We start from the raw sequence: 15,280 nt of genomic DNA, 5'->3' as shown, positions 1-15,280 counted from the left end.
GCCGTCCGATCCGTACTGCTTTCCTCATCCGGCGCCCAAGTCACATCTTCCTTTTCAGCTCTATCACGAGTCTCAAGTACTACGACTTACATGGATGCTTCTCCGGCAGGACGGAGGCAGCTACGGACTGGATCGACCAAGGCTGCCGGCAAGAGTGATCGGCAGATTTATGATGTGCAGTCCCCGCCGGATCTGCGTCAGCTGGAATGAGAGATGCGCGAGTAGCAGTCCATGTCTCTGCTTGGGCAATTACCCTTGGGTTAGAAGGTGCCGCGTTTGACCCGGCAAGAAAAAAAAGGACGCTGGTAGTGTTTTAATCAGCCCATGTTTGGATCGTTTTGCTGATAGCTTTGGCAAGGCGTGGGCCGTCGGGCTAGTCTGCATCAACGTGAGCATTGGAGTTTGTGATTTACCCAGCTGTCTTCCTTGTTGGCCTCCAGAGTCTCCCTCCAATTGAGAACGGTTCTAAAAGAGTTCAGCATCAATCCAACCGAAGGTATGATTGAGGCGGGCAAAAATGAAAAAAGATACCTCCCCCGCACAGGCTTGAACTGTGAACCTCCTGATTGCTACTTGATAACAGTCAGACGCGCTAGCCAATTGCGCCACGGAGGATTTCAATCTATCGATTGAGTGGCTATGCTTGCTTGCTTGAAAATTTTGTCGCTTACAAATGCTCATGACACAAAGCTCAACCGATACCAGCTGTGAAACTGAAGGACATGCAGAAAATCAAAGTCATTAAAACCCCCATGCTTCCTTCAAGCCAAGGACGCCTACAAGTGAACAATCAATGTCTTAGATCGAGTTACATAGCTCTCTCTATACCACCAAGTCTATGCACTTCATCTTTTGGGTATATATAATGTCAGTAGGTTGGATTACCGCAAAGTGACCTCTTGAATTCATCAATACCAGATTCGTTTCTTGAGTCATGTGGTATGACCAAATTTCATTTTCGCATTCACAGATTGATCGAGAAGCACCCGCACAAACGCAGACAAGACAAGGATGCATGTGCCCACCCCAGCGACCTACCTAGCTTAACAGTGTTCTATGTAAGGGACATGTTTCTATCTGTAGCAGACAAGACGAGGATTTGAAGATGCCTGCCCTGAACACGATCCATATGAAGGTTACGATATGCCTGGTTGGGCCTTATCCATCCACTGCCCATTCAACTTTTCATTATCGTGAGGAACAACTGCGGATGCTTGATGATATGTTGTGACGTGTTTCGATTTTAATGTGGTCCGTGACGTTGAGGCTAACAGGCCAGGGCTAGTCCCGGTTGTCACCCCACCAAACGCTTTCCCTTAAAGAGGCCCCAGAGGCTGCTTGGCACTTGGGCACAGGCCGGGTTTTGGCCCTTTTCCTTCAGGGCAACAGCAAGTGACGGAGTGACGAGGGCAACAACGGGGCGGGTTTCTTTTAGGTCAGTCGCTGTTCAATTTTGACGTGGCGTGTGGTCGGCCTTGCTGGCTGGGGCTTCAATTGGGCAGAGAGCCAGTCACAAGCCTACAGCTGACCTGTCTTGAATGTTACCCAACTCTCCAGTTCCAATCAATCAATGGAGCTTCAATTCGCCTTTGTCACCGGCACCACTTCGTACAATTAATTCTGCATTGCAGGTAGCTCTGCCATCCCGCAAGACAACCAATGCACCCAAACTGCACACTGAATGCAGGAGTGCGGCCATGGCCGATGCTGCTAGAATCGTGAAAATGCCGATGACATAGGTATACGGTCATTTACCCAGATCTGAGTTCGGGAGAGCTGTAGCATTAGCATGCCGGTACTTGAGGTAGATCAGGGGACCGTCACAGTGTGTGGGCACTGGTTTTTTCCAGGTAGAGACCTAAGGCGTTTCCTGCAAGAGCTGGTTGTTGACTTGCATCAACAGCGCCAGCACAATGAAAAAAGCATTGATGAAATCGCATGTTAGTGTGTAAAGTGAGCAAGATTAGCATGTGAGATACGAGAACATTAAAGCGATTGTTATTGTTCTCATCCGGTTCCTTAGTTCTCCCAGTCGCATCGGATAGCAGAAGAAGGGAAAAAAGCAAGTACTGTCGCGGTTTGTAGCAGGCAACATCCAGCAACAGGAAATGGCGGAGCTAGAAACCCACCCCGAAAAGAGAGCCCAGCCTTGCCTTAACGGAAGCAAAGGTAAAATCTCAAAATCTCAAAACTCACCTCTCCCAAGGTTTGACGTGCACATTACTTTAGGTTGAAAAAAACTGTACCACCATCAGCTACCAAACCACCACACCCTCATCCACATCCAATCCCAAACCCCCCAAAATATCTTCCTGCCTTTGCGCATCATATTGAGCCGTGCCTTCGCATCGCACTAATCTTCCCCTCCGCACTCGTACTCTGCTCTGCTTTCCCCTGCTCCCCCAGGCCAAACAGACAGACCACCGTTCGCCCCTCCACTGCCAACCTCCGAACTACGAGACACGCCACCCGAGACGCGACCCATTCCGCATCTCGATATTTTGTCCAAATCCCGTTTTTGCGACAAGTCACAGCCTAGCGATCCAACCCTCGAGTACTGTCTTTTATTTTTTCCTCACAGTGAAAATGCCGGCAACAAATCTTAGTTTTGCTTCGGCTGCTGCAGGCCAGAACCGCGACGCACGAAACGGCACGAGAACAGACGGACGTGGAAGCAACAGTGGTGAATGGTAGGTCATCTTCTACAAGACTCCCCCTCGTCCAATCTGCTTGGTGCGTCGGCTCCTTTTCGTTTGGCCGGAGGCCGGAACTGCCGTCCCTTGCGCTCCTGGTTGCATCGATGCAGGGTGGTTCGGTGGACTGGTCCATGACGCTTTTCCTGCTTCTCGAATTCCTCCAGCCCAGTTTTTCCAAATTGGGATGGATGATGCCCGTCCACCTTAATACTTCTAAGCTCGATGACTGACATGGGCACTATACACAGGTCGAGACAGGGCAGATCAACTAATGGAACCCTCACCTTCCGAAGATCTTCGACCACTCCCAGCCAGTCCATCAGCCAGAGCAATGTTCCTTCCGAAGCCGTCCCCTCCTCAGCTGTGCCGCCAGAAAGTCATACAGTACCTTCGCAGTATAGCAGAGAAGAGATGCTATCCGTTTATGACAACCTCGATCCCGGCGATGCTTCCAGTCTTTTCGTCTCAGGCTGGAACCCCGGCCACTTGAACGGCAACAGCACTGCGACTCGGGGCTGGGGCAATCGCAATGATACCCATGTCCTACCTCAAGAACCGGATTTGTGCTGGGATGCGTCTGCGTCCACGATAGCGAGCAACTTGCGCGACCCGACTCCGGAAGAGAGACAACTGTTGGCTTCTGATATCAACGCTGCTGCCAAGCCGCCCCAACAGAATGCCAAAGACAGTGGCAATCAACCAGGTGGAGGAGTGGCACTCAACGGACGGAAGACCTCGGTGTCTCAAGGCACCGGGGGCAACTTCTCGCTGGCTTCTCCGACTTCAGCATCGAGACCTGGTACCCGCCGACGTGAGACGACCGATACGAACCCCTTCTCCAGTGGCGGCGGCCTCAATTCCCCCTTGTCTGCACGCCAGCCCCGGGAGGAGGGAGGCTCCTTCTGGGGAAGAAAGAACGCCGATGTCAAGGAGACCACATTCGAGGAACCCGAGGATGCTCCGGCCAGCGCCACCAAGCCCAACCCCATGATGCCCTTTTCGCTGATGCGGAACAACACGACTACGGCCGCTTCGGGTCTCGGCGCCGCATCATCTATTTGGGGACAGGCGCAGAGTGCTACGACTCCGGGAGCCACCACCCCATCTGCTATTGGTGGTGGGGGTGGTTTTGGTAATTTCGCCTTGCCAGGCGCCACATCGGCCATTGGCGAAAAGCGACCTGGAAACGCCCGTGGCGAGTCGCGTCTGGCCCATCTGATACCCAAAGACAGTTCTGACAGCATGAATGCTCGTGTTGCCGAAGCAGCTACCGCCAGTTCTTGGCGTGCCCGACCTCGTACCGATACGGATCCGTTCGGTGGAGAAGACAATTTGTCGGGTAGCGCTTCCCTGGGAGGCGCTCAGGATACCAGCCCACCACCTCAAGGCCATCGTGGTTCAACGTTCGACACCCCCGTGAAAGGTTCTGCTGCCGACTTTGGCATGTCTGGCCTCAATATCGGCAGCCGCCCGGACCAGGATCACGAGCCGCTGAGCCCATCTGAGACCAACCCTTATCGCAGTCCCCCCGGGGAGCGCGGCGAGCATGATGATGCAGGTGAAAGACTGCACTCTCACGGCCTGGGACTCGGTGGTAACGAGCACATTGCGGGCGCATTTGGCGGTGGTTTACCTCGAGGCTTTGCCCCGACCGGCTTCGAAGGAAGTGATCGCAGTCAGACTTCCAGTGTTGGTGCCAAGGCTTATCCTTCCCTGGGCGCTCTGGGTGGATGGCCAACATCCGCTACTCCAGATCGTGAGCGAAACCCGAACCCCTTCGGCAATGCATTTGGTGGTTCACTTGGTGGTTCCCTCTTTAACCCCATGGGCGACCTCCATTCGCCAAGTCTGGGCAATCTCAATGGAGTTTTCGGCCCGCCCAGCACCACTGGACTTGCCGGGTCTGGCTCCATCGGGCGTGGTAGCAAGCTGGGCTCTCTGTTCCCTGCCGCTATGCAGTCCCAAATGCACGCCCATGACAACGAGAGCCTCTCCGATTCCATGCCCGATCTCCGCCAGGTCAATCCTCTTGGCGCTATTGGCCGCAATGCTTTTGGTGATCACTCCCGCGAAACCGAAAGTCCGATGAGAGCTGGCCGGGGCTTCTTTGCCGATATTCTGAACGCCGAAGCGTCGCGCACCCCCGTTTCATCGGGGCCCCACCAAGGTGGCGTCGCAGCTACTTCTCAAGGTCAAGGTTTCCCGCAGAGCTCCGGCACCCCTTTTAGTGGCGCTCAGGCTTCTGAACCACCAACGGCCCAGGTTAGGACGATGGTCATGCCAGACCGGATGCGCTGGGTTTACTTGGATCCCCAGGGCCAAGAGCAGGGACCCTTCACTGGGCTTGAGATGAACGATTGGTATAAAGCTAACTTCTTTACTCCCGATCTTCGTGTCAAGAAGGTAGAGGATCCGGAGTTCGAGCCCCTTGGGCAGCTTATTAGGCGCATTGGCAACTCCCGTGAGCCTTTCTTGGTACCTCAAATCGGCGTCCCCCATGGAAATCCTCCCACGGTCCCTGGGCCGTTCTCATCTACCTCTGGGGTTGTTCAACCTCCTCTCGTCGGCGCCTTCCCCAGCTTCGGAAGGACTTTGACGGCCCAGGAACAAAACGACCTGGAGCGACGAAAGCAGGAGGAGCAGTACCTCATGGCCCAGCAGCGTGACATACTCTCGAACCAGCAGCGTCTCGCTCGCGCGCAACTGCAGGGTGGTCATCCTAACCTTCACCATCACTCTAGTGCCCACAGCCTGCAAAGCCAGCCAAGTTTTGGTAGCATTGCCTCTCCTGTCACGCTCCCCCCACAGGCCCCCATCGGCCCTATCGGCGCTACGAATGCTTTTTTTGGCGGGCACCCGGCACATCAACCCATCGGCCACGGTAGTACGGGCCTCGACATGTTTCGAGAGGACGGGCTCTCAACCCAGGAACGTGATCTCTTGGCCAACCTCCAGCAGAGGTCGAGCGAAGTAATGACTGGGCAACAATCTCAGGCACCCATTGGTGAGCAGTCACAAGAGTCCTTTCGGGACCGGCTCCCACGGAGCAGCGACCTCCTCGATGACGCCGAGGGGTTCCGTGCGCGTCTCCAGGAATTTGAACAATACCAGGCCGAGAACGGCCAGATGGAACAGCAACATGGCGCCGCACCTGCCTCGGGACAGGCTGATGGATCCTCGGCAGCCCAACTGACCGAAGCCCAATCCGCCGCCATGGAAGAGATGATGGCAGGACAGGATGAAGACGAGCTTGCCAACGAGGCAGACAATGCTGCCATGAACAAACAATTCCAGCAAGCTCAAGCCGCTGAGGCCATGAAGAACAGTGGTCTCCCCATGCCGTTCCCTCCTCCCCAATCTGGTACTCCTCTCCCTGCACCCGCGCCCCAACGCGTCAAGTCCAACCTGCCGGAACAGTACGCTACTAGCTCCCGTTCCGATACTCCCGAAATCACTCCTTCGTCCGCTGCCGCTCAACCCCCGCCTCTGGCACCGTGGGCCAAGGACACCTCGGAATCCCACCGTGGGCCTAGTCTGAAGGAGATCCAAGAGGCCGAGGCCAAGAAGGCTGCCAAGGCTGAGGAGGCTCTCGCCGCCTCGCGTCGTGCAATGGCTGAGCAGGAAGCAGCTCGCGAGCGGGAGAAGGCTGCAGCTCTCGCTTCGGGCTTGCCTACAACTAGCACTTGGGGTACCGCCTCTCCTGTGAACGTGCCATCCACTGGTTCCCCTTGGGCTAAGCCTGCTGCTGCTCCCAAGGGACCGGCGCCTGGTCTGACTGCCCCGCAGCAGAGCTCTGACAAGAAGAAGACCCTTGCGGAAATCCAGCGTGAGGAGGAGGTCCGTAAGCAGAAGGCTAAGGAGACCGCCGCTGTCCAGGTGGGCGCGCCCTCTGCGGCAGGAAAGCGTTACGCCGATCTCGCCAGCAAGCCCAACACTACTTCGTTGCCAGCTTCGGCTGCTGCCTCGGCCGCCTCGTCGCCTGCTGCCGGGTGGGCTACTGTGGGTGCTGGAGGCAAGGTCAAGATTCCTACTGGCCCTGCAGCTACTCGATCTGTCAGCACCACCAACGTGAAGCCGGCTGTTGCTGCTCCGGCTGCCGCCCCCAAGCCTGTCGTGAAGCCCGCTGGGGTCGCGGCCCCATCTGGCCGCAACGAGGCCATGGACGAGTTCAAGAAATGGCTCAATGTCCAGCTGACCCGGGGGACGACAGGCATTCTTGACAGTAAGTATCGTCTTTCCCAAGAAAACAGCATAGTAACTGTAACTAACTTCTATTACAGTGAATGAATTCATCAAGAGCCTTATGGAGATGCCTCTGGACGTCGACATCATCGCAGAAATTATCTACGGGAACTCGAAGACAATGAACGGCCAGCATTTCGCTATGGAGTTCATCCGCCGCAAGAAGCTCGCCGAGAGAGGTGTGGTGGAGAAGCAGACGATTGACGTTCCTGCCCAAACTGGTAATGCCGGTGGGTGGAACGAGGTGGCTAAGAAGAGCACCAAGACGGAGGCCAGCAGCGAGGCTGCCGCTCTCCCGGCCGGATTCAAGGTTGTTCCTGGCCGCAAGAAGGGCAAGAAATAGATGACGTCTCAGGGCATCGTTCGTTGTTTTCACACATATTGAACGGCACCCATAGCGACTGCCTTCTTGCCGACAGTATATTTACCGAGCGTTTGTTTGTCGGAATCTACAGCGGTGCTTGGTTGGTGGTGCCTGTGGGACTGCTGGGGATGAATGATTGCACATGACTGGTTATGAGCAGCGAGTAGTGGCTAGGATTGCATGCTTGTACGCGTGTATGTATGTATGGTATGAATGAAGACAAGAATTAAGTCATGGTTTCCAGACGATGTTGTATTTCTTACGGTTGATTATTAACTTGCTATGTGCCCACTGATGATATAAAAGGTGTAGACGAATATTGACGAGATGTCCTAACATAAGAGTTCATGGAGTTACTTAAATGCTCCATCTGACACATTCTGTAGAGGTTAGTCACACAAATCGGTAGTCTTCACCGCCACGGCAAGGGATATCTTAGTTCATACTTACCTAGGAATGGTGGTTTGTAGGCTGAAGAGTGTCTAATGACACGCGAGTTTCAGGTTTCATGACCCTGTCTAAGCCGTAAGCTATGAGGTTACGTTAATTAAAACGTAGAGAGCTAATACGCTGACAGCTACATCCCGACGATAAATTTCCCTCTACCATTCTAATGCTTTTTAAAGTCACAATCTAATAACGAGGCTTATCTAATACGGGGACTTTACTAGGTGCGTCGTATAGGGTCGACTAATGGGTTTATCGAATCTCCTGGGAGTTAATAGACTAACCGTTTTATTATACTCTTAGAATTATAATTCTATATTATATCTATATAGAAAATAAGATGTAATATTAAGTGCAATTCAAATAGGTTTTAGTCGTCTTATATCTCCCTTTCCTTTTTTTCCTTTTTTTTTTTTTTTTTCTTCTGTTTTTTCAACTCTAAGTCCATGCCGTGTTAGCTCTAGTAAAGCGTCCCTTAGAGGAGCTTAAATGGAGGGCAATCTCGATCCTATAAATGAAAGCCTGAGAACATATGTAGGATCCCTGTACACAGCCTCCTTTACCAGTGATACTCGTAGCATCATTTTCGTAAGCCCGTCTGCGGAGCGAATTTTTACGTCTTGGGTGAATATGTCACCCACTGGACGAGATTTGATACTTTGGACTTGGTCTTGCGTCACGGATCTGGATAGCCTCTGGAATTTCACTTTAAGATACTGTGTGGTATCATCTGTTTCTGAAATCCACTGGTCCCGGAATTTGACAATGCGTTTTTCATAATGTGTCGTAGACTCAACCGGTAGCACGTCGGTTACCATGATGTAGTCGGTTTCTTGTTTGCCAGAGGTTCCAGTCCCGTTTAACCTAATGGCTACGAGTAGCAGCCGGGTGAATTCCTCAAGATGGAAAACAAACGCAAGCTTGCATGGTACCTCGGGTACTCCAGCCATACTGAAGGTGTAGCGGCTGGGATCGTAATCGCCCTTGACCGGTGACAAATCCTGGAGAAAGGTGACACCTTTGTCGGGTAGCTGAAAGATGATCTTTCGGGAACCACTGCCAATCAGGAAAGTGACGGGCTTATCATCTTTCCCCACGAACACGGTCGAGTCTCTGCTCACCTGCCCATACTTCCATTTATAAAGACCTTGGCTGGGGACTCGCATGTACGTTCTGTCGTGTTGCCATCGAAGTAGGATAGCTTCACATTGTCCTTCGGAATATTGATCCCGGTCGTAACAATTCAGGGGCAGTAGGACATAGCTTTGACCATGGTTTTCTGTGCCCATCTTTCCCAGCATCTCTCGCGTAGGGCAAACAGTCATGTTGGTACGTAATCCTCTGGAAGTATTAACGAAGTGGCTATCGGCTTCGTAGCTACGTATTGGCTCCAAGTCGGGCGCAGAGGCGAAATAGCTCGGCGAAGGAGCAAATATTCCTCGAAAGCTGTCGAAATCCGATGAAGGAGGCTCTTTCCATGCGAGAATCGTATCGTCGTCGATGGTTCTCATGATTTCTTCCTGGAGACGGAGAAAAGCTTTGGGCCCCTCGCCGTACAGCAAAGGCATGTTAACGCCAAAGAGACCCATCAAGCAATAGGCGGTGTCTTCTTGACGGGTGGTTTTGCGATTAGCTGCCCAGCTCATCCTTGTCGATACACTGTATCTGGAGAGCTGCCCTTTCCCAAAAAGCAGGTCCGAAGGAATACCAGTAGTGTGCTTGATAAAGTGGGAGAGTCTTCTCCTGTTTCCAAGATAGCACCAACTTGTATCGTGTCGACTTTCAGGCCTACAGAAAAATTCCAAAGTCCTGGGAGCAATCAACTCCTGCAGGGTCCAGCCTCGTTCAAACCAGACGCTCTTTGCCATGCTGTCATAGGGAGCCTTAGACCACTGGGATGGGCCCAACGCCGCGCTATCCACGTATTGCTCGCTGGCGAAAACGTCGTCCAGGAATGCATAACAGACGGTTGCGCCCTGGTACCACGCGAACATGGAGTTGATGGCCTCGCTGAGCTCGGCGCTGCTGGACTTGTCGATACAGCAAGTGTCGACCCACACGTAAGCCAGCTTGTCCTTTCGAGCCTGGGCACAGGTGTCGAGAATTTTGGTGAACCCGGCTTTCCCTTGCCGCTTGTCGAAGTCCGCGAACTCGCTGAAGGAAACCTCCTCATCACGCCATCGATGAGACAAAATTGCGTAAGGGGGAGGGTTGACGTCGAACCTCTCCAGCTGGAGAGTGTCGATGTTGATGAGATGCATGGTGTGGTGGTGCGGGAGATGATGAGGATGTATAGAATACAGAAGGAGAAGATGGAAAGACGCATCGGAGAAACGGGCGTTAAAATGAGGGGTCTCGTTTCATTTTCAGCCTGGCTGACACACAGTCAACCCATTGGTTACACAGTCGGTCCAAATGCTGGGAGGCGTTCCAGTGCATGGGGGCTGTGCCGAGACAGCCTTGCGAGCTGCTCATTTCTTCAGTCCCCCCCTCCATCTCTACTTCCAGGTCAATAAGTACTTATAGTAAAACCAAACAGAAAGCTTAGCCAACGAGTCATATAATGAATCATTTATTGTCGTCGTATAGCCTAGTGTAGGCTATCATTCGTGCCGCTGTTGAGGCCGATATGTACGACGTTCACGTTGCCGCCGGTCGGAGGCTAAGAGATAACAATTCTACGGAGCACTCGTTCCTATTAAAGGCCATGAAAGACGCATGACGAAACGAGATGCTTACATATATCCAAGTTCACAATAGGTAGAACTTGGGTCTGAATGGGTCGATATATGCCAAGCATTCCTTATCGATATGCCTCTTTGGGTTTAAAGGGGGGGGTGCGGCGCAGCACTAGGTTGACTGGTGGTTCAGCTCTGATGCACGGCGACATGGCAAGCCCACTGCCTTGTCAGCCTCTCACGACTTATAGGCAATCAGCCATGGATAAGGTCAGCTTCGAGTTGATATTGCTCGTGGTTGACCACCTAGAGGGACCCCTCGCCCCATATGCCACGATTTCACGGACATGGCAGTGTATGATCGAGAGTCGCACGTTCGCGCAGGTCAGCGTCGAAAGCAACACCATGGACTTGTTCGAGACAGCTTTCGCGCCCGCCCAAGCACGAAGGCGCCAAACCCTGCGATGGCTTGACTATCAGGTAAAGATGCCCTCCAATGAACACGAAAGACCTGACTACATGAGGGACTTTGCCGTGTTCCGCCAATCTCTGGGCACGCTGTTACGCTACCTGGCGACTTGGGAGGTTACAGACACCCCTTTCGAGCTCTCCCTCAAGCACAATCCTGCGTATGATCATCATCTATACGCTTCCAGAAGACGTTGGATTAGGGAAGATGAGGAAGCGAGATCGGCTGGCCGTTGCCTAACCCTCCGAGATTTGCGCATAAGTGGTTTGCCGACCGTCCTCTGTGTCAGTAACCTCTTTTGGTGCCACTCTTATTCCCGGTCCATGAAAGCCAATACTATCTACTACATCTCGGGCTGTTTTCTAGCCCTAGAGAGACTGCATCTTGAGTGCTATGACTCCCCCAAGAAGCCCCATAACCTGCGCCGGGAGTGCCGAACTGTGTTGGCGGACGGCATCAACAGCCTACAGTCTCTGCCGCGCCTGAAGAAGCTCCAGATCATCGACCGCGGGGTCTTTGACTACCAGAATCACAGTGCTGTACTCCAGGACTTCCGAGATGACCAACGCGTCGATGTGCTCTGCGAAGCGCTGAGAAGATTGGCACAAGCCGGCATACTCGAGGAGCTCGAGCTCGAAAACGTTCTCGTCTCCGCCGATCTGTTTCGGGACGCCAGGCTCGTCCCCAACGAGGCCGACGTGACTTCCTGGCCATCGTTGCAGCGGCTGCGCATCGCTGGGGGCATTGAGGCACCTGACGGGACGTGGTACTGGACCGGGGATCCGGCCGCCGTCCGTCCCGCGCGCGTCATCTCGCCGGAATGCGCGGACGAGCTATGGCTCGATGGCGAGTCTGAGCCGGATTCCGAGGATGAGGATGATCGGGGCCATCACTGGCGTATCACCCCGGACCCGAAGACGTACAACCCCCTGGCCCTTGCCTTTGCTGACGCCGTCCTTCGCACGCCCCGGCTGAAGACGGCGCGGCTCGAGATTGGGAAACATTCCGATGACGTGATGACGTCCGTGCTCGAATGTGCCGAGGCTGGGCAGTCGTTGGAGTGGGATAGCTATATCGCAGACACCACGCCGTCGAGCTCTTCTTCCTTGGGTAGTAGTGGTGGATACAGGAGATGGAGGATGAATGTTGATAAGCGTGCCGGCTGGGAGCCGCCGGATGATCTGTTGGCCAAGTGGAAGGAGTGGGTTGGGCCCAACGGCGCGGCTGGCGTGGTGGCTTTCGAACGGGCTCCCTTCAGGGCGCCTGGGGCTTTGAAGTTCTTTTTTGAGCGATATTATAAGCCTGTGTAGACTCTGGTTGTAAAAAGGCAACGAGGCTGTTGGTTATAGGTGTAGTTATGGGTCAGAAGTTTCACCGAAGACTATCAAGTCTCTGATCATTCCACCAGACCTGTGGAACTCCAAAGGAGCGAAGTTTGGATATTGATATATTGATCACTCTCCAAGTAGGGAATATTTACCCCTATTAGGAGCCAGTGGCTGTTTTTCCATTGGAATGATGGTCTTCCGTTTAGGGCCATGGACTAACGACCAATATCCGCGGCTCAACAGGGTTTGTTATGTTTGCTCGCATACCCAAGCTCTTGTTAGGCTGGGGGCTACGAAACTCATATATGCAGTACTTTGAGTCCAACCTACTAGACCACAATGAGAAAACCAACATCTAAGGAGAGTTGGGCCCATTTGGAGAGCCAACCGTAGATAAATGTACACGTACCGTCCAGCTGATACTGCTGGTTGTCTTTGTATTTGTTGTTATCTCTGATTGCTTTGATCAGATCCCGGTCCCCCAGTTGCCTCTTCCTTGGCTTCCCGCACCACGCCACCGCCGTCCTGATGGCTACGGGCCCCGCCGAGCTTGGTACCCTTCTCTCACCGAAGCAGCTGTCGGGTATTCTGACGGCTCGAGGGGTGGGCATTGTAGCAGCTTTCGCCATGGCCACGGCCAAGACCGACATTTCCTCGTTGGATCTTGTCAGCCGTTGGAAATGTATGCAAAGGGGGTGAAGGTTGGCGTGGTGTAAGTACCCTTCTGGTAGGTAGGAATGATCGGTTCGTTCAAGCTGAAGACTCATACAAACTCCATAGTATCAGAACGGGACGTACACTGGTATTATCTGGGGTTAAGTGTCCCGGCGGTGACATGGTCTTCGTCCGTACCGCCTGTAAGCCGGTGCCACATGGAAGAGCTATACAACAAACTCATACCAATCCCGCAACTAATGATCGATATAGTCAATACGCAATATTCAAGTCTCCATCTATCGTTGTCAACACCATCATTTAATCACGTATCGTTTGATTTCCCTTGCCGGCGGATGCATCGCTGCTTTGTATGAATTGTGGGTTACATGATCAAAGCGGCGCCTAATGTGTGCCTAGGCTCACTAACTTACACATTCTATCTGGCAATCTGGCAATATTAGTTATATGTCATCCCTTCGCCAATTCAATATCGCGATACCTGAAGCCTCGACCAGCAAGCCAATGTGCAACCAAATATGAAGTTGATGTTGGTGATATTGCATGTGAGATTGGCAAGGTGACACGGCGCTAAAGTGCATGAGTAACCAATCAGCCGTGGTGGAGGCGCTAAAGCACGTGGGGCCGAGCCAGCCGGGCGTCATCGTTTCGAGAGGAATCTGCAATCAGGTTGTTTCTCTCCTTTCGCCTAAGAAGCGCCTCCGTTTCCCTATCTCTAGCAGCCAAAAGCCACCATAGCGACGGCTGGAAACATACTTCAACACTTCAACGGTTTTCTCTACACACCATCTGCAAACATGTTGCTACCGGCCGGCGTGCAGCTTCAGCTGCCTCGTCCCAAGGTTAGTTAGCCTTTGGAGTGGAGTGGCGGTCGCGTGCCCAACGCCCGTCAGCTCAGCCAACAACAGCAGGTCGCATCGCTAACCGTACTGTCGCAGACCTTCCTCGGGATCATGAGCCTCCAGACAGGCACCGAAATGATTGCGCTGTCCTTTTTGTTCAACAAAGCGACCGGATTCTACGGGCTGCTCGCCATCTTGACCGGCTTCCACCTGTCGGTCCTGCAGCTGTCGATGTATGTTTACTCGGTCATCGCGCTCGGCATCCTCGCGTACTGCCTGCCGCACATCCGAAAACAGACGCCCTTCCAGAACCTCGCCTTCGCCTGGCTCTACATCGTCGACACCGTCGTCAACACCTGCTACACCACCATCTTTGCCGTCAGCTGGTACCTGGCCAGCGGCAAGACGGGCGGCCCCACGCCCCCCGAGTCGGCCGACACTGGCGTGCCGCTGAGCAACTTCATGAAGGCCATCGACACGACCGCGAGCACGAGCTTCATCGTCGCCTTCTGCCTGATCCGCGTCTACTTTACCTTGGTCATCATGGCCTACGCGCAGTCGGTCATGGCGCAATACCGCGACGGAAAGCAGCAGGGCTGGGGCGAGGACCCCGAGTTGGCTGGGAAGCCCTTTGCGGAGGGGACGCCCGAGGGCGAGGGTTACAAGGGCAAGATCGGCCGGGCGATGGTCTCGGTGGGCAGAGGGTACTGGCTCGGCGGCCAGAAGCAGGACGACGAGTGGGCCAAGAATGTCCGATCCAAGTTCCGAAGCCACAAGGTCGCTTCGGCCTGAGAAGGTGGCCTTGCATTTGCTATTACCAATTGACAGAGTTTATCTCTGTCGAACTGCCCTTCCTCTGGTGACTGATGGCCTGTTGAAATATCCACATCTGCATGACGCCATACTTGGGTTCTGGGGTAGGGGCGGCTTTGGGGCGGCTGTCGGGAGTCGGTGTTTGTAGCATTCACCGTCTTGTGGCGGTCGGGATTTGTACAATTAGCGAGTATCTAGACTGCAAGAATGATAATAATGAGTCTGTTCATGATGTTCACAGTTGGACACAATTTGAACGCCTATGCTTAACAACATATGTTGATCAGAAGTTGCGTTGAAAGGTTGTGTCCATGGGCATATACTTGAATGAGCGCTGCTGAAGCGGCTGTCGGGGCGTAGCAGATCAGCTCTCAGCCGCCTGTTGAGGCTAATCCCAGGCAACCGACAGCCGCCTTAGTGCAGCCCGAGCGCAGGGTCTGCAGGGGTCTTTACGATTTGGGCGGAGGAGGTTCGGTCTTTGGGGGGTCGAAATGGCATTTGTCACCCATCCGGTTCTCTGTTTCTGACCTTGGGGAGCTCTGGGATTGGGCGGTTTCGGTGGTAGGGGTGGCACCATGGGGCCTTAGTCGCGATCACGCCATCGATCAACTGCGGCGGATGACAATTGCACCATAGCAGAGATAGTAGCACGTCTGGAGGCAATAAACAACCGCCATTCCACTGCGGGGGCCAGATTGGACGAGTATCTGCCATTCCCCCTTGATT

The 15,280-nt window shown here is 53.6% G+C and overlaps 4 protein-coding genes across 4 annotated transcripts; 3 read left to right on the top strand and 1 right to left on the bottom strand.

Annotated features, from left to right (window-relative positions):
• Positions 1-2,586: 2,586 nt before the first annotated feature.
• On the top strand, positions 2,587-7,281 carry PG985_003769 (GYF domain protein; the record flags this gene model as incomplete). The annotated part of the gene is made up of 3 exons (XM_066823538.1): positions 2,587-2,690; positions 2,945-6,918; positions 6,977-7,281. The coding sequence occupies 3 exons, from the start codon at positions 2,587-2,589 to the stop codon at positions 7,279-7,281; spliced, it is 4,383 nt and encodes a 1,460-aa protein (XP_066686698.1).
• A 953-nt stretch (positions 7,282-8,234) lies between these two features.
• PG985_003768 (uncharacterized protein) lies at positions 8,235-9,074 on the bottom strand (the record flags this gene model as incomplete). The annotated part of the gene is made up of 1 exon (XM_066823537.1): positions 8,235-9,074. One exon carries the CDS (start codon positions 9,072-9,074, stop codon positions 8,235-8,237), a length of 840 nt encoding a protein of 279 aa, XP_066686697.1.
• A 1,614-nt stretch (positions 9,075-10,688) lies between these two features.
• PG985_003767 (uncharacterized protein) lies at positions 10,689-12,206 on the top strand (the record flags this gene model as incomplete). Its single annotated transcript, XM_066823536.1, has 1 exon — positions 10,689-12,206. The coding sequence occupies one exon, from the start codon at positions 10,689-10,691 to the stop codon at positions 12,204-12,206; it is 1,518 nt and encodes a 505-aa protein (XP_066686696.1).
• Positions 12,207-13,696: 1,490 nt separating this feature from the next.
• On the top strand, positions 13,697-14,533 carry PG985_003766 (uncharacterized protein; the record flags this gene model as incomplete). Its single annotated transcript, XM_066823535.1, has 2 exons — positions 13,697-13,741; positions 13,838-14,533. The coding sequence occupies 2 exons, from the start codon at positions 13,697-13,699 to the stop codon at positions 14,531-14,533; spliced, it is 741 nt and encodes a 246-aa protein (XP_066686695.1).
• Between the last annotated feature and the right edge of the window lie 747 nt (positions 14,534-15,280).

This window comes from Apiospora marii (assembly GCF_038362585.1).
Source record: "Apiospora marii strain CBS 49790 chromosome Unknown utg000003l_segment0_segment0, whole genome shotgun sequence".
In the NCBI taxonomy this organism is placed as follows: Eukaryota; Fungi; Ascomycota; class Sordariomycetes; order Amphisphaeriales; family Apiosporaceae; genus Apiospora; species Apiospora marii.
This window is presented reverse-complemented; position numbering and strand designations above follow the sequence as displayed.